A 27,720-nucleotide genomic window follows, 5' to 3' on the forward strand; every position below is an offset into this window, starting at 1 on the left:
TAACAGATTTTTGTTGACAATTTGCTTTCAGTATATTTACTCTGTTCATAAAATTTTATATTACAAACATAAAATTATGCATTTTCTGTCGATGATTTCTTCTGTTTGTTTAAAATATTGTTAAATCGCATTGAAGTCGCGACTATATACTTGTTGCCGTAATCTCAATAATTTGAAATATTCTCTCAAACGAAACGTTTGTTTGATATGAAATATATTTTTGCATTGACGCCAAATATGAAGATACAGAATGTAAAAATAGCTGTGCACTCTTGAACTGATGAGCAGGTATTATCTCACACACATAATGTTTGTGAGGAATCAAGATTTCGTACGATTATCCAGGATATAAATTGGAGTTAGGATATTTAAACACTGGTTCCTAATAACATTTACGGCTCTCAAGCCATTCATTTGAATTGAAAAATCCAAAATTTATGACCTGGTAAAACAATAACAAGAATGACAATGTTTTGTTAGAAGTGTTGATGGAATGAATAAATTTAGGTAAGACGAGAGTGTGTCTGCAATAAGGCTCGGAACAGGTCAGGTCAACCTGAAACCTGACCTGAATTATCTGTTAACCTGACCTGACCTGAAATTTAATTACCTGACCTGACCTGACCTGAAGTGATCTTTAACCTGTTTCGACCTGACCTGAAAAAACCTGACCTGACCTGATTTTTTTTTTTAAAATTTTACATTTCTGATAATTTTATAAATTATGTCAAAATTATATAAAAGTTCTATTCTGCTAAGTATTTATTAATTAAAAACGAAAAAAAAAAACATTTTTAAAAACAGTCAAGCAATGAAGGCTATTTTAAACACGAGTCTGATGTTGATTTCGGGTACTTTTAAGAGGCAAGTCTACACAATTACTACAGTACATCCCACCTAAATGATTTATTTTTACAGTCAAATGATATGCCTCAATATTTCATTGTTTTGTTGAACTATTGTTTTGTCCTGACAAGCGTCATGTAAATTGTCCTTGAAGATCAACGACATTAATGTTTTGGACTACTGGAATTCCTATTCTGGAACATTTCCCTCTTTGCCGAGTATAGCCCGCGATTTTTTCGCGGTTCAGTCCGGATCGGCCTGTGTTGAACTGTTTGGAGCTGTTGACGTTATTACCCCCACCAGATGCTCTCTCACACACAAAACTAAACACGCGGTTATGTGCGTTAAATCGTTGTACAAAGAGCGATCACCCCTTGGCAAAATTCTAGCCTACATTTCTGCGCAAAAATATTCGTTTTTTGATGATTTCTCTGAAGCGAAATCTTTTTTTGAAAAAGTAAAACTATTAAAGCATGCAAAAATGTGTTACCTTTAAAAAAAGTTGGTTTCTGGTTAATAACTTATCCCACTTGGAGAAACCTTTGAAAAATGTCTCATTTACACATTTTGCAAAGGTTTCGCCAAGTAGGATAAGTTATCAACCACAAACCAATTTTTCCTTTAAAAGTAACTGATTCTTGCATGCTTTAATGGTTGTGCTTTTTCAAAAAAAGATTTTGGTTCAGAGAAATTATCAAAAAACGAATATTTTTGCGCAGAAATGTAGACTAGAAATTTGCCAATGGGTGAGCACTCTTAAATTTTGTTCCTCTTCCGAAAATACTGAATTATTGTTTTTTATATTTATGATTTCTACCGTTTAAAATGTTCGACTTATTTCTTCAATAAATCACGAAGAAAACAATAACAATATATTGGCTAATCAGATCGTTTGGTATTCTCTTCAAAACAATGCTTCCTGACTCAGATCTAGGCTGAAAACGCCCATAATATTCAAATTTTTCTTTTATCAAATTCAGGTCAGATCAGGTCAGATCAGGTATTTTTCATATTAGGTCAGGTTCAGGTCAGGTCAGGTTTGGAAATTACCTGAACCTGACCTGATTCCCTCAGGTATTTTTTCTCATGACCTGACCTGACCTGAACCTGACCTGTTCCGAGCCTTAGTCTGCAACAGTTGAATTTCATTTAGTTATACAAAGAACTTGATTTATGAAAAGAAAAGAAAAAAACGAGCCATCAGAACAGTCGGAGCGTTTGCTGCGACTGAGCCCCGTACAAACCCGTATATCTATTGCGTACGTGACCCTAGTGCGTCTGTCACCCTACTTTGACCGTAAGCCTATGCGCCGGTTAAAGTAGTTAAAGTAAAATTATTATGTAATGTGTACATCTTAGAAATTGCGCATAGCGCAATTACGAAGCCCCGTACGACGTTCCTTTCAAATAAAACCAAAATTTCAAATAGCCCTAAAATTTTAATTTATTGAGTATAAATACACATAGGGCCTAGTATCGGCCTCAGTCCGAGGATCCAAATTTAATTTTTTTTTTCAACAACATTCTATTCGGCCTTTGATTACCTTCCAAATGAAACAAAAATTACGAAAAACGGATGAAATTTGCTCGAGTTATATGTAAAATACACATAGGGCCCTAGTAGCGGCCTTAGTCCAAGGACCCAAATTTAATTTTTTTCAACAACATTCTATTCGGTGTTCGATTATCTTTCAAATGAAACAAAAATTACGAAAAACGGATGAAATTTACTCGAGTTGTATGTAAAATACGCATAGGGCCCTAGTAGCGGCCTTAGTCCGAGGACCCAATTTTTTTTTTTTTTTCAACAACATTCTATTCGGTGTTCGATTATCTTTCAAATGAAACAAAAATGGGAAGAAATAAAAGCGATAAATCTAAAATAAGAATTGATCACTTGAAAATTAAAATGATTGCAGGAAAATAAGAATGTGATCACAACCAGTTTTTCAAATATAACACTACGAAATAAGATTCTATCAACCTAAAATAAGAAGTGATCACAAGTAGTACCTACCACCCGCTAAATCAAATGTGATCACTAAAAATAAAGAATTTGATCACTAAAAATAAAGAATTTGATCACTAAAAGTAAAGAATTTGATCACTAAAAGTCCGAACGAATACACATAAAAAGCGTTTTAACACGCCGAGCGATCCGGCCCATTGCCCCGGAGCGAAGCGGAGGGCCGCAATGCGAGCCGGGCGCCGGAACGGTGTTGGTAACTTAGGAGTTAATTTTTTCTCTCTCGCATCGTCTAATAATTAGTCTGTGTAATTCATTGCACATAAAAAGCGTTTTAACACGCCGAGCGATCCGGCCCATTGCCCCGAAGCGAAGCGGAGGGCCGCAATGCGAGCCGGGCGCCGGAACGGTGTTGGTAACTTAGGTGTTAATTTTTTTTTCTCTTGCATCGTCTAATAATCAAACAGAATAATAGATAGCATATCCTTATTTCTTGCAATCAAATTTTTTATTTTGCACGATCATTTCTTTATTTTTTGTAATCAAATTCGTATAATTGTAGATCATTTCTTATTTCGAGACGATCATATGTTAGTGGTAAAATTGCATATATTTAGTGATCAAATTCTTATTTTTTGGTGATCAAATTCTATTTTTATTGCTATCATAAAAAAATTGTGATCATTTCTCTTTTTCTAGTGATCATTTCCTATTTTCTTGTGATCATTTCTTATTAAATAGCTATCACTTTAATTACATGCCAACAAAAATTACGAAAAACGGATGAAATTTACTCGAGTTGTATGTAAAATACGCATAGGGCCCTAGTAGCGGCCTTAGTCCGAGGACCCAAATTTAATTTTTTTTCAACAACATTCTATTCGGTGTTCGATTATCTTTCAAATGACACAAAAATTACGAAAAACGAATGAAATTTACTCGAGTTCAATGTAAAATACACATAGGGCCCTAGTAGTGGCCTTAGTCCAAGGACCCAAATTTAATTTTTTTTCAACAACTTTCTATTCGGCGTTCGATTACCTTCCAAATGAAACAAAAATTACGGAAAACGGATTAAATTTACTTGAGTTCTATGTAAAATACACATAGGGCCCTAGCAGCTTTTCACTTCTAAGGCCCTAACTCACGGTCCACTCACCCGATTTTAAAAAACTTTTTTTTCCTGGATTGGTATTAACAATACCTATCATTTGCCGTTTACATTTCCATCGTTTATTTTGCCATAAATATCACCAAAAGACCTTAAATCACTTAGGTGGCCCTAACTCACGAAGGGCCGACCCGAATATGCCCATCTTCGAACTTAGCCTCACTATTTTGACTATCTTTCAGGGAAAAAAAAAATTTTGAAATCGGATTTGATTTACTCAAGATATCGACGTGACGGACAGACGGACAGACGGCCCAAATGTTTATTGCGGATTCGTCATCTATGAACATAGGCAAACACTTTGCCCTTACCGTCTGCTTCGAATTCCATCAATTACACACGGCATCGTAATCCTATAAGCCCCTTCGTACTTCGTACGGGGCTAAAAACAGATTTCGAATGATCTTCATCAAAATACAACTCATTTCGTTCTTTGTGGGGAATCGGGAAATGATGCAACAAACGTAGCAAGTACTAGATTTGGTTCAGAATAATATCTTAAAAAAATATTTTTTTTTTCTAAAACCAATCACTTCTTATCATCGACTGAAACAGACATTATGTTCTTGTGACTGATTTTTCTTCGTCAATTCAAAATTCGGATTTTCCCCTAGTTTTAATTTTTTTTTTTCAAATTTCGCTCCCAAGCCAGACACCTTGAATTCGATTTATTCTTTCAGCAAGTTATGTTGAAAATTTTAACAACAAATGAAAATTGTGATTCCGTTGACAATCAATCAATTAGTGTTCTGTCTGTTTCAAAGAAATCTTTTACTTCGCTTGTTGCAACATTAATTTTGCTATATAAAAGGACCGTAGTCAAAATCTGAATCGGACACCTCAATATTTTCTATGAAGCAGCAGAAGATCAAATAAAACATTAAACTTGTCAATTACACACATACATTCCATACGTATATAGAATGCAGAATCTGTAGCAATTGTCGTGTTTGTTAAATGAAGAAGATTAGGTAAGAAACTTATGTTGACACCGGTTGACACTGAAAAAATCGATGTTTTTTCATGATAGAGAAACGAGGTATATTGTTGGAAAAAAGAGCGGTAACTGGCACTAGCCTCTTGTAATGTGGGTAAAGGGAGTTTCATAAATTACGAGAAAATATGGTCGTCGTCATTAAATGATATTTATATTAACGAAGATTGTAAACAACAGTTTGAGAGAATGAATTTATCACAAATTGAGTTATATGAACATTGAACAAAAAAACACAGAACCTAATAAAGAGATGTAGGTTTACGGTTAAAGTTTCGATGTGAAAACTGCCTGCTAGCAAATAAATTTTTTTATCTCAAAAGATAAGTGCTTGAACAAGCATAATAGTACACTTAATTATGCTGCGTTTAGCGTTTGTCATTAGAAGAAAATTGTTGAATGTTTTCTATAAAGTAATTGCGTAAAACGTCTGACAGATTTGCTACAAAACGTTTCAGTTTACAACAGGTTAACGTTATTATCATTTTATAGTTTTTAGCCTAGATGAGACCACGATTTTAATTGAAAATTTGAAAATTGGGAGATGTGTGTCCGTGGTAGATACATTGGTTACGTAAATTCATTTACTCTGTTCAAAAATATGTTTCTCTCCGATTCAATTAGGTATCTTATAGGATGTGAAGGTAATGCCAATGTTTTAATTAACATAAAATTTAATTCATCTGATGTAGGAGTGCATCGATATTGCTTCAAAATAAATATGCTGAAGAGTGTGTCAGAGTGTTTTCCTAACGAAAATTAATTATTTACCATAAAAAGATTGATATTAATTGTTTGCAGAATCCATGTGAGTTGTTGGGCTTACTATAGAAACCAAAATAAAAGAAAAATAAATAATACAAAAAAAAACAAACGAAGACCAGACAGTCTTTATCGTCTTACCATCATTTTTTAAGGTAAAGGTAATCATTCATATTTTCATTATAGGTGGGTGGATATATTGTCATTGTAAGATTATATGTTACTCCATTGGTAGCTTAATGATGTTATTTATAGTCGTATTATATGCCATTTCGTTGCCATTGGATTGATGAATGAATGCATTTTGTCATGTATTTGAGAATTTCTGAAATAATTTTACTGGAAGGTGTCAAGGGAGTTTGGACAATTCGTTTTCAAAATTCATTCGGTGTAATATTTGTGCTAATTATTACACTTGAGCATGAAATTCGGTGTGGTTTGGCTGAAATGGTTGGAAGACACACGCATTATGACATCAACCGAAATAAAACGGTGTCATTTCGGTATTCATATTTTAACGAGCCAAAATATCTAATAAAAATTGAATTTGCAATTCTTATCAAGAATTTTGAGATTGTATTCGATGACAAAAAAAATAAGTTTTTCGTTCAATTCACATGCAGAGGATTTACAAATTTTACGATAAAATTATAAGGTCATCCGTTTATGGTACGTGTTAATATGAATTTATAACGACGTCCACATATTATTTGAAGTCACTGTTTGTTTGGATTTATACATTTGTATAATGTGATCATATACCAGATGACTCATTGATGTATTGGATGTGTTATTAGACACTCGAAAGCTGACCATTTTGCCAAGTCAAATTTTGTTACCTTTTCAGATATTGGGGGTGTTTCAGGTGTTCGTACAACTTCATCGACCTAGCGTTAGACATTAAGGAACGACAATAAAGAAATTTAAAAAAAAGACCCTGAAACACTCTACGTCCGTCCGGGGAGGAGAACTTCTAATTCAATCTATTACTTCTTCTGTTAAGAGAACAGTCTCTTGTTTGCTATATGATTCGTTAGTTATATAGTTATTTATTTTGGAATATTGGCTCTAAGCAGTTTCTCTGGTTGTAGCCCGAACAAAGTGATATGCGATTTTGTGCCTAAAATCAAGCGTCAAACAGATACGTATAAAACTTTACATACACGAAAAAAAACCAAATGCATTTTTGCACCTAAACCAAGACCTAAACGCATTTATGAACTCATTTATGATACATTGATCCTGAAGCATGTACGGTAGAGTGGATCGATTTTTAGCAACTATAAAATCCACACCCAGACCTACCTGTAGCTTGCCGAGACTAATCTAGCTGCATCATTACTATTTCGAATCCGACTACTTTTAAGTACCGCACAGCTGTTACTGAACGAATTTTTTGGCTAAGGTGAACTTGGAGAAGTGCTGCTGCTCCAGTAAATCATCTAAACTTAAAGAAAGCTATCTGCTCGTCTTTCCTTCACCCATCGATAGAAATACTCCACATGGAAAGTGTACTTTTGGAAACCAAATATATTACACTTCACGTCTACTCGAAAAATTGGGAAAAAATTGATTCAAGTATTGAGCGTTGCGCCGGTGGATTAATTTTTTTTTAATCAGTACCAATCACGGAAAATTCGTGGATTTCGTTAAAGGCTGTGTAACTTATAATGTGGCTGCAGTTCTTATAGTATAGCTGCAAGACTTATAAAAATATAGCTACTGAACGCATATCCTATTAATGTTGGTTATTTACCTGCAATATGAGTTACACAACTATATTATAGATTACAGAGCTACAATATGCCCCGAAAACACATTTTATAGCTAGGATTTGCATATTGTGGCTGTGTACTCTATATCATAGCTGTGTAACGCATATTTGACGTATGAAAAATATAGCTGTGTGCTGCATATCAGAAAATGTATGAAACCATGCATTCAAGTTATGATTCGTACTGACGCTTGGTCGGACTCAATGTTAACAGATAAAGAAAAATTGTACAACAACATGTTCTAAAATGGCTTAGCTGATTTTAATAATGCTTGATAGGTTATAGAAATAGCTCTTCAATAGTCAGAGTCCGTAGAAACACAGACGAATGAAAATATCAGAAATTTCACTACATTAGAAACGAATTAATTAATTAGCCAAGTACTGCTCCTAAATGTCAAACTCGTCATTTCACAGAAAATAATTGAATTGGCGATACTTCACGCAGTTTCAATTTACTTTCTTTCAAAACCTTTAACAATACTCCAATGACAACTCACCAAAGTAAAAATGCTAAATATGAAAACTACAGACTTGAATTAGGCTGTGTGCCGCATAATATAGCTGCAGAATTTATATTACGTTAGCAACGCTTCGAAATAAGAACGTGTTAAAGCACAAGCAAAATTAGCACAACAGCAGCATAGGTGACTGTCGGATTCTCAGGTTAAGCATCAATCGGCGCGGTTAGTACTTGGATGGGTGACCGGAAAATTCATGAAAGTTTAGGAAAAATTTTTATTTCTCGTGATAGATTTGAAATGCATCTCACAGCTATAATATAATTTACACAGCTATTTTAACTACAGTCTTCGCAATATGCATTACACAGCTATATGCCAAAAAATGGGGGTGCTAAGTCCACTTATAGATCTCACACGCATATTGGGATTTTCCGTGTACCATGACCTATACCTAAATTAGTGTAACAGTCTAGCTACGAAAAAAAGGGAACTTTTCGTCTATAAGTGTTCCAAAATGGAAAAATTTAGTTTTCCCGCCGTTTGTATCTATAGATGATGGGAAAAGAGCAGCAGCACATTTCCAGATTCGAAAAGTAATGATGTAGATAGTTTAGCCTCGGTAAGCTACAAATTGGACTGTGTGTGACTTTCCAAGTCGCTAAAATCGATCCATCCTATCTCAGAACATTTTACAATATTTCTGGCAACTAGCCAGACAGCAAATGATTAGCCGTTTTCCATGACAAATGACTACTAGTTTTTCTGTGCTCTTCGAAATTGCGAGGAAATATACAATGGGCATTTAACTGAACAAATAATGATGATGCACTGATCCATATAGAGATTGGTGACTTCACTTCGGCGTTCCATATTAATCGAGACTAATAATGTAGATTAAAAACAAACGAGATATAATGACGGTAAAAATTAAGTTTCTCATTAGTTCGTCATTGGACTAAAAATACATGTCGACTATGAGATAGACTGACTATATGCCTGATCTGTCTCTCTAGCAAAGTGCTGGTCATATCATAATAACGCAGATGTTATTAAATATTTGTGATAAATTCGATCATTAATCAGAAGAATAGGACAAAATTGATTTTGAAATTACAGAAAAAGAAAGAAAGAAAAGAAAACGAAAATCGACAAAAATTGTGTGAAAAAAATAATGATAAAGTTTGGTAATTAAAACGATAAAATAGAGATACTAAAAATATCCATACATTTTATGATGTCAGTCATTGTTCACACCGTAGACTTGCAATATTTTCTTTTCGATTTTATATTATTATGTTGTACATACGATGTGTTGAATAAACACAGATTCATTAATAAAGGCACACACGTGTGAAGGCAAGTTATACGAAGAAATCTATCCATCCAGTCATACACATTGAACATTTTGTGTTGATAGCTACACACAATTTTCTATGTGATCAAAATGCTTATATTAGCATAAATAACATAGTTTTTGAGTCTATTCAATTCATACCTACCAGGCATTATAGTTTTCAATGTTTTCCCTACAAATTAGTTAAAAGGTTTATCTGATCGCGCTGTATACAATCACTTTGGGCTGAACACGATTCATAAATTGCATATGAATCGGAAAAAATGATGCGTTTCTTTAGTTTTATGAAAGTTTTGGTGTGGATTGTGGGTCCTATTGAGCTTACAAATTACAACTAAGACATAAATTTTACACCACATGTGAATTTGCCCCGATTCTTTATGATTGTCGTCACTGATTTTATGTTCGCTGTTCGCTGATCATCGAATAATTTCTTCTTCTTTTTTACAAATTTGCGTCAAAGATTGGGTGATGTTACGGATTTAAGAAACTTAAAGAGTGTTTTTACAACACAATTTCGAGCATAATTTAGATAGATCGTTGTTTTACTATAAAAATTATCCATGTGGCGATAGACAAATTGAAAGTATTTATTGCTCTGATTTTCTTTTTCAAAATTAAATGGAAAATTCATTACGCTACGTTACGGACGTATATTGACTGGCAATGTTGCTAGGCAACACTATTCTATGGAAAATTCCGTTGATATTCTAGGAATTTGAATTACTTTCGGAATTTGCTTGCTACATGTCCTTCATCGAATGTGTTCATTAATTTTGGCTGTAACTGAGACACAACCCTACATTTTACAGTTTGCATTTTATTGTTGAAAGTTTGGTGTGTGAAATTCTCTGTCATACGTTTAGCGAATTCTTCAGGCAATGTATTTATAGATAGCACCATTCAATTTATACCCACACCGCTCTGTAATTTACAAGCGTTTAATCGCAACCATTAATTTAAATTCACTTCAGTTATGTTTCACCTGTCAATAATAATTTTTGCATTGCAATACCGTCTTGCTACTTCCAACTCACATTGAGATTTTTACATTTTTCATATTTCAATATCTCTGAATCGATACTGATCTTCAGTCATAATTTAACGCTAAAATATTGTCGATACCTACATATCCTAAGTTCTATTTTGTCAGAGATCTAGTCCAGTTAACAAAATTTAATGAGAATATTTACACACACAAAAAATGTTCTTGTAATTATATAGGTATATACCGGACTCGAGCATAAATTGACCAACATTGTAAACATGGCAGAGGAATGTAATGAGTTTTCCGCGATTCGTTTAATAAAATGAAAATTCCGCCCACGGTCCACCAGACAATTTAAGTTTCGGTTTCTTTTTATTTTAACTTCTGTTTCACCTATTGGTTGCTATTATTACCGGCTATCGATCAAAATATTGAGATATTACTTCGACGGAATACTAGTTTGCAACATACATCGGTAATTTAATTTCATTTTTCTGATCATTAGATTGTCGCCCAATAAATTATTAGAATTTTATTTGAATGGACAAGAAGGTCATGCATTATGCATAATATTGAACTATTGATAACATTTAATACTGAACAGAATCAAAAATGATTATCACAGAAGCAGTCATAACGATCAACTTAAATGATGCTATTACGTGAATGTAAACTTCTGTCTGATAAAGAAAACATCAATTTCTTAAAAAAATCATTCGAATTGGAAATATTAAAATTCAAATATTTTCAAAGAAATAAATCGAACAAACACGAGAATCAACATTACAAATATGTATCGTCGTATCAGAACAAACGAGTTTTTAATATCCATCTGTATCCACTAAAAGTATGATCTTACTTTTACCCATATAACATAACCATAGAGAATGAGATGTTCTTTTCTCTGCGCTATACAACTTAACGATATACTTATACCACTCAAACGTTCGTTATATATTATTATGGCTTAATATTTATATTTCAAGTTCAATATTTGTAGTGTAGACCACTAATTTTATGAATTTTTGATTATGATTAGCAAACTTATCGAATTTAATGCACGAAATCGGCGTTCAGGCAATTTTCTGTTGTTCTCAATTTGTATCCATAAGGAATGAGTATGAGTAAGTCACTTAATTTATAATTTGATATGATCGGAATGCAAATTCATTTCCACAGTGATGACGGTGCGCATTGGTTGGTTTTTTTTAAAGAGTTAATTTATACCTCAGCGTAATTGATGATTAATTGTGGCGATTTAAATTCCATTTTTGTCGTCAAACTTTTTATTTTGTTGAAACCAATTATTCGTTGGAATGGGATAAACTATTTTCTATTTGAATTTAAAAAAATAAAATCAAACCACAACTTTCGGCTACAAAAGTGGCACTGGTTAAAGTTTCGTTTCATTTTTTTTCTCTCCTCATTTTCGAGAACGACTCAAAGATTATCTAGATTCCCAATCAATGGAAAAATAAATAAATCTTTGACAATGACAATAACATCCATTAATAAAGAAAAAAAAAAGAATTTCTATGAAAACAAATAAAATGAAAATTGTAATAACTAAAAATAAACTGTGCTTCATAAATCGACAATTTTCATTTAAATAAAACATTCAGTTGCGCATATAGTTACGCTGCTTCAGCTACTAAAATACAACATCGGTACTATAAAATCTATCAAGAAGACCTTTTCGTCAGATTATTATTTAGTTGAGATCATTTATTTATGTTAAAAGATTATGTGGTACAGTTCTCTCGTGTATAAGATTTCATGTATATGCGAATACGGTGATGTCATCATGGTTAGCCAATGGATAAAATGTTGTGCTAAGAAGAGGAATATTTTTCTTTTAGCTAATTCTGCTCATCGTCGAGGCTATTTTATGTGTTATCAGTCCACGCAAACGTAGACAGAGACAGCACGTTTTTTTCTTCAAATATTTCGAGTCGAGTTGAAAGTCAGGTAATCTTTGCTTGATGAGCTCAGATGGAAATCGATCGGTTATGATTCAATGTTAGAATCTTCTCAAATATATTGCCAATAAAATGACGCATAACTTCGCCCATTACATATATGTCCGTCAGCATTTCTTTTATTGGTTTTTAGATTAGTTCAAGTGGCTGTAATTAAACTTTCGGCACCCAATAATAATCCCTAAGCATTTTATCATGTCAATTTCAATAAATAAAAAAATATTGAAAAATAATTAAAATTTCGGTTTGGCTTCCATTCCGTTGAACTCCTACGACACTTGGTTCGTGCCGTAAGAATTTTTATTTTTTTATTTTGTTGAATTAATAAAAAATCTAAATATCTCGATCTCTTAATCGCGGTATTCAAATAAATATCAGCACCAGTCAGGGCCTATTTTAGGGAATTAAAATCTCGAAAATTCCAAAGATTCCTTAAATTTCTCGAAAATTCCAGAATTCTGGTTTTTTCTAAATATGCTTAGTTTCCACTTACACCGTTTTTCCGTTTAGAGTAAACGGAGAGAAAACGAAGTGATTTTTTCGTAAGTGGAAATCAAGAATTAGATTTAGATCTATTTTAGAGAAACAGTTACAAAGTGAATTTCCGGTAATTTTATTCTTCTGATGACAAATGTTGATCTTTTCATTTATTCGATCATTAAATCTATTCCTTCTTTTGTTAACATTAATTTTGCTTTTCTTGAGTGTATATACCCGTCTTAAGCGATGACTAATACCGCAGAACATTTACTGTTCGGTTAATTGGTACCGAGAATAAAGACAATGTCAATTTCGTCAATCAGCTCGGATTTCATCACAAATATTTCTGGAACGCCTTTACTGCAAATACCCAAAAGGCTAATTAACTATTCACAGCCTCCTTTCCTTTGTTTGACTTTCCTCCAAATGAAGATCGATATGCACGAGATATCCAACCGTCAGCATAGATCGGATGATCTAAGACGAATACAGGTAGTAGCTAACAAGACATTACAGTAACATTCCCCAATTAATAAACAAAAAGATTTATTTTCGTTAACATCAACTCAATACCTCAGTTTTATTACCATGCGAATTCACACGTGGAGTCACATAAATCGTTCAATCTATTCTAGTTGATGGCATAATTGATGATTCTATCAACGCATCCAAATACTAATAAAATTATACGCGCCGGCTAAATCAAATGTAGCTTGACTCGTTCCCCCGCAACTATAAATCATATGTCTCGCAACTAACATATTCTCGCTATACAACATACCTGTTTCGTACGTTGATTCGCCGAGTCAATATATATTTTACTGATAACGCACGCACATTCCTTATCATTGCGTATCTGTAATAAGTGAATTTTTCTTCTTCGTTTTTTTCGTATTTAGATCATAAAATTACTTAACACCTTTTTTGTTCTGTTATCTTGCACGAAATGTTTGAATTATAAAAAAAAACATTTGAATATCGAGCAAAAAAAAAGAAGTGTAATATACTCGTGCTCAGTACAACACATCCCATATAGCGAACATGAGCAATACAAGTTGCATATTCGAAAGTTAATTCAGTTGCGAATTGTCTCTTGTCTTGTGCCGACACGTCTTGGATATATATTGTGTTTGGAATATTATTTGAGCGCGCGCGGTTTATTTTTTTTTTTAGTCTTCCTCGAAGCCGATGTACATTGTGTAGGTAAAACCGATTATTTGGCTAGTGAATTTGAGAATATTTTTTTTTTTGGTGTGATAAATTAATGTTCTTAAACAAAGTGATGCAGATATTGTTATCTACGCATAGAGCTTAGCATAATAATTATCATTGTGCAAATATTTTATCATAAATTTTCGTTAAGTTTCGTTTGGAAATTCTTTATTTTTTTCGCGTAAGAGACGTTTTTTTCTTTGGTACATAGAACCGCAACCCGCAACAAGTGCTAAATGATACTCTCAATAACAAGGAAAAAAATTTGATTTTCAAAAAAAAAGTACCAGTTGTGCATACACACATTACATCATTTTGTCCATTCATATCCAGAGCGAAATAATAAAATAATTTTTCCAGAAAGAATTGGCTCATCAATTTAAATTATTGAAAATTATTTTAATCAATGAATCGAGCTTGTAATGTACGCATACCACACATGAAATTGAATGTACTTTATGCATATAATTCCTTAATTGAATCGTAACAACGTGTTGACACAAAATGTGTAAATAATAATTTAGATTGGTGAGTTTAAAGAAATATCTTGCGAATTAATTAAAAATAAAAATTTTCCCGAATAAAATTACAAAAATTTATGACATTCTAATTTATGCCGAAACCGATACGCTAAAGTAACACCCGACTGTTCGTTTATTTAAATTTCGTCTCTGTACAATATGGATATTATTTTCGGTGAATCATTTGTGTTTCTACTTAAAACAAAAAGAGTATCAATGAACAACTGAGCTAAAAACAATTTTTTTTTAGTTATTGCTTTACTAGTTCATGTATCGTCTCATGGTCGCCTGGCGTATTATAAGTGCTCTTTGATGTTCTTTAAAATATGATTACGGGTGGCATAAAGGAGTGAACACTGTCGTTTCATTCATAATATTCATATTGTACGCGAAAAGGTTGCACACATAAATTCTGTGGTTTGCCTCACCGCATTTTTGTTGTCGGAGGACATGAAAACTGGAAATTTATTTTTTGTTTTGTTTTTTTTCTTTCGGTTTGCTGTTATATATTCATAACCAAAAATTGTTTCCATTGTTTAAAGAGAAAAAATTGGTGGAAGAAAAGCAGAAGAAAAAGAAAATTTTAATTTCAAACACGAAAAATGTAAAAGAAAATATAGTTTTTCCGTTGAAATATAATCGAAATGAATCTCGGTGTGTTTATCATTTTATTTTTAGTTTAAATCGTGCGATTAAATTATATTTTCTCTTGTAATTTTAACTGTCTGCAAATGTATAATAAAGTTTCAAAATTTTCAAAGCAATTTTCTTGTACTGGAACATTGATGTTGGCCGAAAATAGATCGACTCTTTTATACTTTTGGTATTTTGATAAATTTTCAACATGATCTTTCGAGACACATTGTGATGAAATGATAATGTACACATTCTAACGAGGACAAAAGTTCATTTATGAGATGAGTGTTAATTTTAAAGAAAATAAATAACACGGACACAAAAACGTCGTAACGGTTTTATTGTAGAGATCTGTTTTTTTCTTTCTACGAATCAGTATAATAAATCGCACAAATTCCGATAAATTTCAACTATTCATCAACTACACAATTTACAGATTGACATTACAGTATGTTGTGTTTGAAGGAGGTCATTGAAAATATCCAAACCATTGTTTCCAACCATTTTGACCCACTGGAAACGAATCATTTAATTACAAAGTTGGAAAATATTTTTATCGGAAAGCAATTAATTTTAAATTATTTTAAGCAATCACATCGATCGTACAATATCTAAAGGTTCAATCAATGAAAACAACTTCATTAAATTATATAAAAAAAACATTTAACGTTTCCATTTAATATAAAAACAACAGAAAATAATTTAAAGCCGTCTCGTAACTCGTTATCAAAAATGAATTTAAGAAAGAAAATAAACCACAAGAGTATGTTGATCCTGAACATTATTTCATTTGATTGCTGGTACTAATATTTTGAATTAAAAAAAAATTGTCGTGGGTGTGCTTACTCCAAACAAACGACGTCAACTTCCACGGCTTTTTTGTTGTTGTTGTTGCTATTTTTAGCCTCTCATCCGGAAGAACATGAATTTAATTTCAGGATTTAACTAGCTAAGCAAATAGTCAACGGTCATACACTGTGTAGCCAATTTAAGAATTTAAACGAATCAAAATTCAAAATCGAATGCCGATCAATCCATTCAATTGACAAAGTCAATTTAATTTATCTCTACCGTTTGTATCCCATTAAAAATCGATAATTTTTCTCTCGTACGTTTCTTTTTAAAAACAATTTCAATAAATAATCACTCGTTAAATCTGACTCAACTGCAACAATATTCCATAGATAAAAGCCGACGAAATACAATACTGTTGTTAAGTAAATAAAACACTTACAGCAAGAACTTGGCTTTGAAACGGTAGATTAGATCTGTTAGTGTCCATGTTCCATCTGTACCTTCAGCGATGAAATCACTGACTTTAATCCTTCGTTACACTCCACAGGTTGTTTGAATTTTTTTAAATCAAACTATTATCTGCATTTTATGATGCGCCAATCCATAAATAAACATTTCTACCTACACGCAACATTATTAAAGTAAAAATGATGAAAAGAAATCGTTGGCGAATGAAGCAAGTTTCTGAATCTCTAAGAATTGGTTGTTCTTGCCATATTTGAGATTTCCTAAGACGGTTTTTCGGAGAGAATGTGTCCAGTCATCATCTGTGATTGACTGCACATTTTACTATGAAATGATGCTTCCACGAAAAGCAGGTGAAATGTTATGCTTTCTTCTGAAATTAGTACATCTAACGACAAAATGATACCCAGTCAGGTGTCCGAACTTAAAATGATATCAAATCTTTGACCCTACCAATGACCTTGAAGAAATATGGCTTCAAAGGCAATTTTAAAGAGTTATTTGAAGTTGTCTTGAAATTATCGCAGGCCAGGGTCCACTCGCTAGTAGTTTAGTTTAGTGTAGGCTTATCTTTCAGACGATTTAAAATTTGCTTGAAACAACAAATCACCAACGAAAAAAAAACAACTCAAAAGGCGTAACATAATCATTTATCTACCGATTCTTGTTTCATTTTCTTCAATTCATGTTGCGGACAAGCTATCCAACGAATAATGCGAAGTCAATATCATTTTCGACATTGTCAACATTTTTGTGATTTCTTTGCTGAAATGCAAATTTTGCAATTTTAAAGTTGGGTGGTTCAGTTTGAGCAACAAAAGATTATCGACCGTTCATTTTCATTTGATAATAAAATTTAAAGTTTCTTTGCATTCTTACAGAATTCGAGTTTTAGAATTTCATCTATTAGTGCCACGAGTCTTATTTTACGACGAAGAATATTCAAATCATTTTTTTTTCTGCTCAAAAGATCAAATTCACAAAAATCTAAGACATAGATGGAACAAACAAGTTTCTATGTTTCACCATAGTTAAATGGTATGGGGATTTATGAAAACAAATCTGCGCTAATTTTTGTTGACGCGACTGAAACGAACCTGACTCGACATTCACAGAAATGTGAGTAATTTATATGCGAAAGGAGATGTCCGCAAAGTTCGAATGAATGGTAGAAAAGAATCTAATTTAAAAAAAGAAAAAAAAATGCCATCGATAGATATATGGGCTTAGTATGTGTGTATATACACACGTTAAAGACGGGAAGAGTTAAATGTCGCTGTTAGAAAAGCTAGACAAAAAATATTCCATTTTCCAAACGAGTTTAATCTAATAGACAAAACAAACGTGTAATAAATCTTACGGTTTGATTGAAGTCATTCGTTGAATATTTAGTCATATCTGGTCGCAAAATTGATTTTAATTTTCATGACCATAAATAGAATCAATCCAATTTATTTAGGTCATGGATCAGCTAGATTGTGGTACTAATTTGCACCAATTATCTTCACATCGTTTTCGTTTCGAATATTCCAACCACTTGACTTGAAGAATTAAAAAACTGTGTTGCCATTAGTTCGGTCAATCTATTAAATATTTATGAGAGTGAAATAATGAATGTTCTAAAGTGCAATGGGGACCTCTCAAGTGTATTATCATACACCAGAATTTATTATTAAATAAATTTTACCCAAACCATTTACATTCAACTCGGGATCATTGATTCATTCCATTTAATTAGAGTTGTAATTACATATTTGAACGAAATCGCCATATGTGTGTACGGACAAACACATTACGGTTTGTTATACATCAGTGGAATGAATACAAAACGACATTCATTCAAACAAAAAGCTCCCGTTTCCACTCGAACTAAGTCAACTGTTTTCGTATTTCGAGATCACTATTTGCATGAATTTTTTTTTAAACATAAATTTTCGGTCAACTTTAATCGAGAGAACGTGCCAGTCAATATTTGCATACACTTTGTCGAACAACGTTTAATAGAAGAAAAAAATAAAATTAAAATTATGTCCAATGTTGATGTCACAATAATAAGAATTATGAGGCAAAGCACTTTTCAATGGAATCATATTAGTATCACTGATCTGAGATAGCACAATTCAGTTTTTTCGTGTACACGAGTAATGTTAATTATACCTTTTTTTTCCACTTCTATTTAATTTCAGATATGATAAACGTATTAACAAGCCTATATGTCAACGACACACTGACTGTATTATTTAACTATGGATCTATTTGATTACTGCAAATGTTATCATAATCATACAGCAAGATATTAAGACACCTACCGTAAAATATTAAAGGAATACAAAAATCATTAAACAAGACGGAATATATTACCTACTTATTAGTCATATAACTATATACAGAGAAGCACATCTTTATTCATCGCAATAGAGACACGATATATGACAAATTGACGTCATCATTATGCTACCGGGGAAAGATATATTTTTATTATTTATTGGTAAGTAAAATGCATTCTTTCAGCCACAATAATAAATTGTGTGCCTTTTGTTTTGTAATGTGCTCAAAATATTAGCATAACTAATCATTTCAATTAACAAGATAATTTGAAAAGAATTTTCATTGTTTGGACCTTATTAAGTCGTTGTTTCAAACAACCAAAAGCCCAAAGACAAACAAATAAACGTTAATCTGTCCTTAATTAATTTATTTTTTCGGCCAATAAAAATTGGAGAAAAAAAATGGAGAAAAAACGAAGCACATCGATGCGATGGTAGACCCGCACGAAATTTATATACCTTGTAAGCCTAGTGCTAATCGTTGGCATATGGATCTACGAATATCTAGTGCGTAACGTATACGTTACCTATACTGTCGCAAACGAACGTAACAAAATGGGCAAAATCCGAAAATTGAAACACTGGAAAATTTTTCGACTCGCGAAATTCTATAATTTTCGCTTTGTAACCAATCGATTTGAAGCCGTAAATTCGCTGAAAGCTCAAAATGAAAAGTGACAAAGGGTAATCGAACGAAGGGCCGAATCAATCCCATTCACGATATTTTCATGACAGAGTGCATTGAAATTTGTTTTTCACACCTAGGACCCGAAGTCGCACTTTTTTCCGTCCAATATGAAAAATACCATTCGTACCACGGACTAAAAGTCTTTTTTAGCTTATTCGGAAACTTCTCACACGAAAAAAAACTTTTGAAAAAAGTTGATGATTTCATTTTAAAAGTGTTGCCTGCTTAGACTAAATAGATCTATTGAGTCTGAGGTTGCTTGTGGATAAAGTGTAGCGAGCTTTTCCCTGGGTGCTCAACGCAGTGTGTGCATAGATTTTTCATCATTTATCATTATTTCAATTCACTTGTTCATGACATTAATTTATCCAGAAGTTAAAGTCTAAGGAGCCCTTCCGGAGAGTCAATTCTTCATACGCAATAATTTACGAAATAAATCTAAAATCTTAAAATTGGAACGAAATTCTCTAGTAAATCTAGTACTTCTAGTAATTACTACGACCGATGTATATCCTCATAGCCGTTTATCTATCTGATTTGTTTTACACCTAATAGCCACCAGCACTTCGTACGATGCTAGAAATTAGTTTTTATTAAAATGCAACGGAAAATTTGAATAATAATTGACTAACTAAAAATGTTTCTTATTTCCATTGACAGACCACGAAATTAAATAATTATTCAAATTTCGTCTCAGATACTAAAAACTTAATTGGCTACGAAGTTTTTCACAAAATTTTGAATAAAATTCGTTTTGAATAGAGTGTGAAAATGCTAAAATTAAATTTTAATTTGCATAAATATACAAGCGTATGAATTATGACAGATGTATTAAGATAAGAGGAAGTATAATTTTAATTAAAAATCCATAAATTGATGGATATTGATCGACTCTTGGATAGAGTGTTTTCGTTTAAATAGGTCGATTTTTTGCAAACTTTTTTTTTTGTCACTAGAAATTTATTGGGTTTGTGGTGTCGCGTTGTTTTTGAACTTCTATACAAATGACAAGCGTTACGCCGTGAATTATGATCGTAAAGGTTCTGCTTTGTTCTGTTAGAGTTTCTTTCTTCAAAATCTTTTAGATTTGGTGGAGAATTTCGCGTATTAGTCACTGTTATCGATAACAGGTGACTAGTATTGGAACCCTTTTATTCTTTCGTGGAAACTCGTCTAAAAGAAGTCTCTAAAAGTTCACGTTTTCTTTTTCTTCTACAACACTCATGACTCTAGTCAAGTCATCTTTCGGCCTTCAGCACTGCCTTGATCTAGTCTAAATGTTTACAGAACTTTTGTGATTTTAAGACGATTAAAGTTAAGTCTCAATCGATATCAGCCAATAAAACGTACGAAAACGACCTTCAAAAAAATAGTTTTCGTGCTTCTAGCAAGGTAACGTAACTGTACAAGAATGTGGCTGTGAACTGCATCCAAAAATTGTTTTTTCAATCGAAAAGATGCAAATTTATATTCATCAACTCGCACACTTATTAGACGCATAGTTAAAATTAACGATTGTGCAATGGTTTGTCTCAAAAAATACGATTCAAACAGCAACCAATCGAAAGTAATAAACAACGGCGCGGTTTGTTTTCTATTTATTTTAAATCTTATTCGAAAATCGTGCAGAGTGTGAATTTCTGGGATCACTCCTTCGGTACATCTTAAAGTTGTCTTGTAACCGCGATTTTACTCGAATAATTTTCTTGAAAATGTCATTGTTTGTAAATAAAACCATTTGGAAATTCGTGCAATTGGCGGCACGAAAAGTGTGGTTGTTACACATAATGGTTAATTTGTTTCGGACTAATTGTAGCTCCAATATTGTATGCAGAAAGGTTAAACGTATAGATTTGAATAGATTATACTCAAAAGGTGTCACCAGTCGGTTCTCGATCATGTCGCACACACAGATCTCCACATTTATGCAAATGCAGTAGCTGAACAAACTTTTTATGGGCACTGACAACAAGAATATTTAATTGTCAACGCAGTCATAACGATGTTAACCGTCGTAATATATGCTATGTAGGAGGCACACATAGGTAATCGCATTTCAAATCATCTCAATGATGATAAATGCAATCAATTGATGTTTCTGATTTTCAATGGTTTTTTGTTGCATATTGTTGCAACTAATGGAAATGCATTTTAAGTTGCGTTGCGATGAAACGCGAACGTTCCGTTTTATTTTGTTCACATACTTCATCATACGCAGTAAATTCATTGATACAATTAACCTCAAGTAAAGAGCCAAATTATACGATTTTAGTGGAATGTAATAGTTACTTACATGCTACATGCGTCGAAAGCCGTATTTTTCATGTTTGAAGCACGTCTTTCGACGCCCTCAGCATGTAAAATCCATTACATAACTCGGGAGTGGAGTTCTCGTGTGAATTTTGTTGATCCGAGGCGAAGCCGAGGTCAATAAACACATGAAGACGATTACCGAAATACTATTAGCGTTTTTCCAAACTGTAAATCTATGATGGAAAATCCTTCCTGTTTCATTACTGACCTTGTGATTTACTGGAAAAATTTTACTCAATGAGACCATAATTTTGTGCTATACATGTGTAATATACTAATGTAGCGATGACTAATATTTACAATTACCTGCCTACAGTCAACAATTGGCATTTATTAGCAATAAAATTGAAAACCACAACCTGTGCGACAATTAAAATTTTATTTCGTTTTCAGTGCCATTGTTAATTTGAGGCAGACATTTATTCCGACTCAGTGTAGACTACTGAAGGAAAAACACAATCGACGAAGTGACGCTAAGTCACGTTCAAATATTTTTCAATAAAATCAAAAATTTTAGTTATTGTGTCTACCGATGTTGATTCAGTCATACCGCCGTCACGACACTTTTTCACGATTCTTCATTCATAAAATCCATCTCACTGTCCCGATTCCGACTTGCTCCGACTAAAATCGAGCTTCACATAGAGTGTCCATTTGTTGAATAATAACTTTTTAAAGTGTAGGCAAAAGCAAACAGATCAAATCACAAACTTTTCTTTTACTCAGCCGATACGGTTAAGAATTTCGTGGAAAATCAAAAACGGACTACCGGGTTGCCGGAATTCCTAAATTGTTTTGCGCAAATTTTTGTTGTATCGTTGATTTTCCGTTAAAGTAAACTATTTTCTATTGGACTCTAGCTACGTTGAGTGATAGCATTAAATGGTAAATAAAACATAAAATTTTCTCGCAAATATCGAGAGAAAAGAAACCCGTGCGATGAAAATGTAAAAAGTAATGAAAATCTCGAAAACATTTGAAACGAATCTCTTAAATTATGTTGATTACTATCCGGTGTGGATTTTCGTACCGACAGTAGTTTAATAAAACTTCTCCATGCCAGACGTATTTCACGTACAAGAAGTTACAACTGAATTGTATACCGATTCTGTTCTGTAATAATCAAATCATATTAAATTGTGAAGTTTATTCACAAATGATTTTATGGATGAGTTATAGCCGTTCGACCTCATATATAAGCGATATGCACTCATCATATCGAATATCATTTCGATCAGAAAAAAGCCATTTAAGTTTCATTGTATTTTTTTGCATTTTATTTATTTGTCCGATTTTACAGAAACAAATTGATAAGAAACGGGCTCAACATAAAGCAGAACTTACACTCTCGCAAAATTTAAAGTGTTTATTTTCGTTGTGAAAATAAAATACAATTCAAGATTGCTGCAAATGGCATGTTAAAAGTGTAATTTTATGTTCGAACATTTATTTGCGGACGTGCGATCTGCATAATGCATTTAGTGCAGAGTTTTCAGATTAAATTTGAATGAACTTGACTCAAGGGAACGCGATTTTTAATGGCAAAAATATTTAAAATCAGAGCACAGAGAAAACGGATATTATGTGCAAAAAGACATATGCAAACGAGACTCTGTTTATTCAGTGAATTGGCTCAGAGACACATTGGTGTTGATTTTTGTTAAAATCTTAATTTGTCAATTCCGAACGCTCCGAGACTTTATTTTTAGAAACCATTCCATCTCCGTTGGTGGTTTACATTAAGATTATTCGAATGGTATTTCAAATATTCCGTACAGTTGACTTCATGGATTCCCAAAATATTATTGATGCAAGAAGATTCATTCATTGTCATTCAAGAAAGTAAGATTTTTCACTCCAGAGGTGGGTATACGATCGGCATCTATTCTCTGCCAATCTCCGTATATTTACATTTCTGGTCTTTTTCATGCCTTGGGGCGAAAATAGCTACTGTCACTCCGCAAATGAATCAACTTTTGCTAACCTTGGCATTTCACAGCATCTAAGAATTTGGTACGAAATTGTGGTGATCAGTACAAGGTATGCGAACTCTAGCCACCACACAAAGATGTATTACAATATCAAGCAAACGTTTTCCAAAATACATTTAGTCCGTCCCCTTTATGAAAGACAATTTCAACCGATCGAGAGAGTTCTAAAAATTTTCTTACACAAATTTCATTTAAAGAAAACACTCTCGAAATCGGTCAACTGCATCTCGAGTTATTTCAACAATTCCCATGTGTATAATGTATGTACCTAATGCCATTCGTATAACAATTATTTTTATTCAGCGTACACATCAACAATGGGTGTGTTTTCAATGTTTGAATTCGCAGCGCGCGTTTTATCTGATGATAGAAATACGCACTTGAGTTAAGAATGTGTGGTCTGCATTTTTTCACGGTTAACTGTTTTAACCTTTGATAAAAATGGCAAACGTAAGCCGATACAATCGTTGAATCTATTACTTCTTTTGTTGAAAGCACTTTATTTGCTTCATTTGTTATAGCATACAAATTGCAATGTAAGAAAAAAGTATTCAGAACTCATCATCGCCTTTTTGCAGATAACACAACAACTTGATTTGTGAATTATATATCTTAATTGACAGTCTTTCTCGTCCCTTCTACCCAGCTACATTTAATTTATTAAACATTCTAAACGAAGATGACAAAGCGTAATAACTGATTTAACAAAAAAATGGAAAGAGGAAATAATGAAATTTCTTACCAATTACAGAGTTAAATAAATCATTCCAAGTCTGTTTGTTCTTGTAACATTATAAGCCGAGATTTTTTCCAACTAATTAAATCAATTGTCTCCATCCTTGCACTTATATTCGTAACTAAAACATAAATCAATTACTCAATGCAATTACCACAATACCATTCGTAGATTGTATCAGTCGCGCATACGCTTGCAATGCTGGTATACCATGCTATGATGCCTTGCGTTAATTTTTTTTCAATTTTTTTTTTCGCAGGTTCGTTTCTGTTACTTTGTACAAATGCAAGTAACACCAAACACATGTACGCCTTATGTCCGCCCGATTTTTTCGGAATCGGTACGGAATGCTACTACATATCACAAAAGAAGGAAAACTGGCTGGACGCCCACTTCGATTGCAAGGATCGGAAAAGTCGCCTAGCCGAACCGAATCGATACGAGGATCGAATGATTCGCAAATTCTTGGTGAATAACGATCTGAGCAAGGAGAGTAAGTGGATTGGAGGCAATTACAATTGGGCGCAAAGGAAGTGGCAATGGCAAGATGGAAAGGAGTTCACTTATCAATCGTTCAGTCAAACGCCTGGGTATTTTCTTTTAACACAATGAAAGCAAATGGGCAAAGAAATTAATGTGCTTTCATATTCCATATCAACTTGTAGCGGAGTGCAAGAACTTCAATATCACTGTGCCATTCTAAATCCAGACCTAAAATACAGATGGTCGGCCAGTTCGTGCGTAGACAAGCATCAATACATTTGTCAACATCGAATGCCTTATGTAAATGAGAAACATCGATCACGAATCTATGCAAGGTGGAATCAGACCTATCCCAATGAGCAGGCAACTCAAGTTGAAGTGGTAATAAATGCAGCGGAAATGCTAAAACGGTAACATTTTCAAATCTCTAAGTTTAATTCACAACTAACAGATTTCAACCATTTATCTGGTAGTGGTCATCGTCAAAGTATTCCAGTAAATGGTCGATCAACAAATACTCAACGCTTAAGTAGACATCGCAATTATTTAGCCAACGAATGGCTTAAGAAGTACAAATCACAGCAAATCGTTCTCAATCGAAACGCTATTACGAATGAAATAAATCTTATTAACACTCCACGACGAAAGGTTCCACAGCGACCCAACCGATTGGCACCAAGACGACGAAATCCGAGTATAGGTCGTGACGATTTTATTCAATTTGAAAGAAATAAAAATGTGTACCGACCGTTGATAACCAACAAGGTAGATGATTTCGACAGAGAGGAGTCCATTACAGTGGCCCCAACTAATTCACATAGATTTTATGAGCAAACGACGCATCGCAATCGAGCTGAAGATCCAACATCACCTCCAAGAAAGGTCAAAAACGAACTTGACCCGAAGGAAAGAAAACGGCTCGAGGACACAAAAAGATTGCTAGAAACTGGACGCTTTGAACATTCGTATACAAGACAAAGAATTGCTACAACCACAGCGAGCACCACAACAACAACTGAGCCTAATGAACAAATCGAATTGGAACGAGACCGAGACCTTGACTATCGGCGACAGCAAGAGGAAGAAGAACAGGAAAGGTTAAGAGACGAAGAGATTCGAAGAAATGAACAAAGAAGAAAAGCTGAAGAGCGACGAAGAGAAGAAGAAGAAGAACGGCGTAGAATGGAAGAACGGCGGCAAGCTGAAGAAAGGCAAATGGAAGAGGAACGGCTACAAAATGAAATCGATGAAGAAAAATTACGATTGGAGCACGAAGAAGAATTAAGACGATCACGGTTACAACAAGAAGAACAACGCAGGGCCGAAGAACGGAAACGGATTCATGACGAAAATTTGCGCGAAAGAGAGGAACGAATGCGACTGAGAGAATTGGAGCTGAAAGAAAGGGAAGAGGAGGAACGGAAACTTCGTGAGGACGAGGAGAGAAGGCAGGAAGAGAACAGGCAACGACTGGAAGACATTGAGCGACAACAACGGGAAGAAGAGGACAGAAAACGACAGGAAGCCGAAGACAAAAGAATAGAGGAAGAGAATAAGCGACGTAAAAATGAAGAATTGAAGGAGAAAATGAGACAAAATCAAGTTGACATTAGTAATGAGGACCAAACACTTGACGATTTACGATTGAAGGAAAAACTGAGACGAGAGAAAAATGCAAGAATGAGAGAAAGGTTAAGCAGATTATCGCCCGAGGAGCAGCTCAAATTTTTCGAACTAAGAAGAAGAAACAAGAAAAACAGCGAAACGCAGCAAAAATGAAAACATCGACAAATCATTTGTAATCCATAAATGGCAAGGATGTCTTGCACTCAGCTCTGTCTCTTTCATTTTGATTAAACAACGATTTTTCTTTCAATTCATTTCGATATAGGTTAATGTGCCGTGGTATTAAAATTTAACTTTAATGAATTAACACCTGAAATATGTTTAGTCTCGCCAAAAAAAAGAAGAAGAAGAAGGAGGAGGAGAAAAATTACAAATAATTTTATGTATTTTTACCGTTTTGTATAATATTTAAGTTGTTCTCTGTTAATGGACACGATACAGATAGAAGGTGCCATATTAAAATGTATGTAAAATAAAAACAAACAAAAAACTCAAAATGCAATTCAGTTTTAGATTGATCATTAAGGTATGGTCTGTTCATACAAACCGGAGGAAATAGCGATTGGATATAAACCAACTCACCTTTCAATGAGCCCAAACTTCCTCTGCAGAGAGTCATATTTTCGAAGTACTAGACTTTACTTCGAAAATACGATTGTATGCAGAGGAAGTTTGGGAAGAAGAGAAACGGACTATGACACAACCAAATAGAATTTGGGCGGACTAATGGATTCCCGTTATCATTCGAATTTTTTATGGGAGTAAACCATTATGGTACTTTTAACATTTCGACGATACATTACTTGTCAAAAGTTTAAGAAATTGACTTACTTATGGGTTACACCTATTAATTCCACTCTCCGTAAAGAAATTGTAGTAGAAATGTTCCAGGAATGGTACTTGCAATGTCGATAATGAGTAGTATTTGCCTGTTTTCAAAGGACTTCGCCACATCAAGAAATAGATTACGTTCGATGAGTTGAGTTCTTTCACTTTTGTCTTTTAAATTTGATTTATACTTTATCAGTTCTTGTGCGTAGCTTTCAATCTGTAAGATAACACATTCTCCTATTTATCTAAAATATTTGAATTGTTGACTTCCAAAACTGGGAAGGAAGTGGTAAGAATGGAAATTTTAAGATCCCTACC

At 33.5% G+C, this 27,720-nt stretch overlaps 1 protein-coding gene across 4 annotated transcripts; it reads left to right on the forward strand.

Moving 5' to 3' along the window:
* The first annotated feature begins 13,809 nt into the window (after positions 1-13,809).
* On the forward strand, positions 13,810-27,060 carry LOC119073961 (trichohyalin-like). Of its 4 annotated transcripts, none has more exons than XM_037179863.1 (5): positions 13,810-13,968; positions 18,594-18,895; positions 24,722-25,052; positions 25,128-25,355; positions 25,419-27,060. In XM_037179863.1, the coding sequence occupies exons 2-5, from the start codon at positions 18,859-18,861 to the stop codon at positions 26,722-26,724; spliced, it is 1,902 nt and encodes a 633-aa protein (XP_037035758.1). In that variant the 5' UTR covers positions 13,810-13,968; positions 18,594-18,858; the 3' UTR covers positions 26,725-27,060. The 4 variants fall into 4 exon arrangements, with proteins under 4 accessions (XP_037035758.1, XP_037035760.1, XP_037035759.1 ...); XM_037179865.1 differs by having other exon boundaries at positions 13,829-13,981; XM_037179864.1 differs by having other exon boundaries at positions 13,829-13,977.
* The last annotated feature ends 660 nt before the right edge of the window (positions 27,061-27,720 follow it).

Source organism: Bradysia coprophila, unplaced genomic scaffold (genome assembly GCF_014529535.1).
Source record: "Bradysia coprophila strain Holo2 unplaced genomic scaffold, BU_Bcop_v1 contig_138, whole genome shotgun sequence".
In the NCBI taxonomy this organism is placed as follows: Eukaryota; Metazoa; Arthropoda; class Insecta; order Diptera; family Sciaridae; genus Bradysia; species Bradysia coprophila.

Coding starts and splice junctions, on each gene's coding strand:
- LOC119073961 (XM_037179863.1), top strand. CDS start 18,859: ATGCTACCGGGGAAAGATATATTTTTATTATTTATTG. Junction 25,053..25,127: donor TCGTTCAGTCAAACGCCTGG/GTATTTTCTTTT, acceptor ATCAACTTGTAG/CGGAGTGCAAGAACTTCAAT. Junction 25,356..25,418: donor GCAGCGGAAATGCTAAAACG/GTAACATTTTCA, acceptor TTTATCTGGTAG/TGGTCATCGTCAAAGTATTC.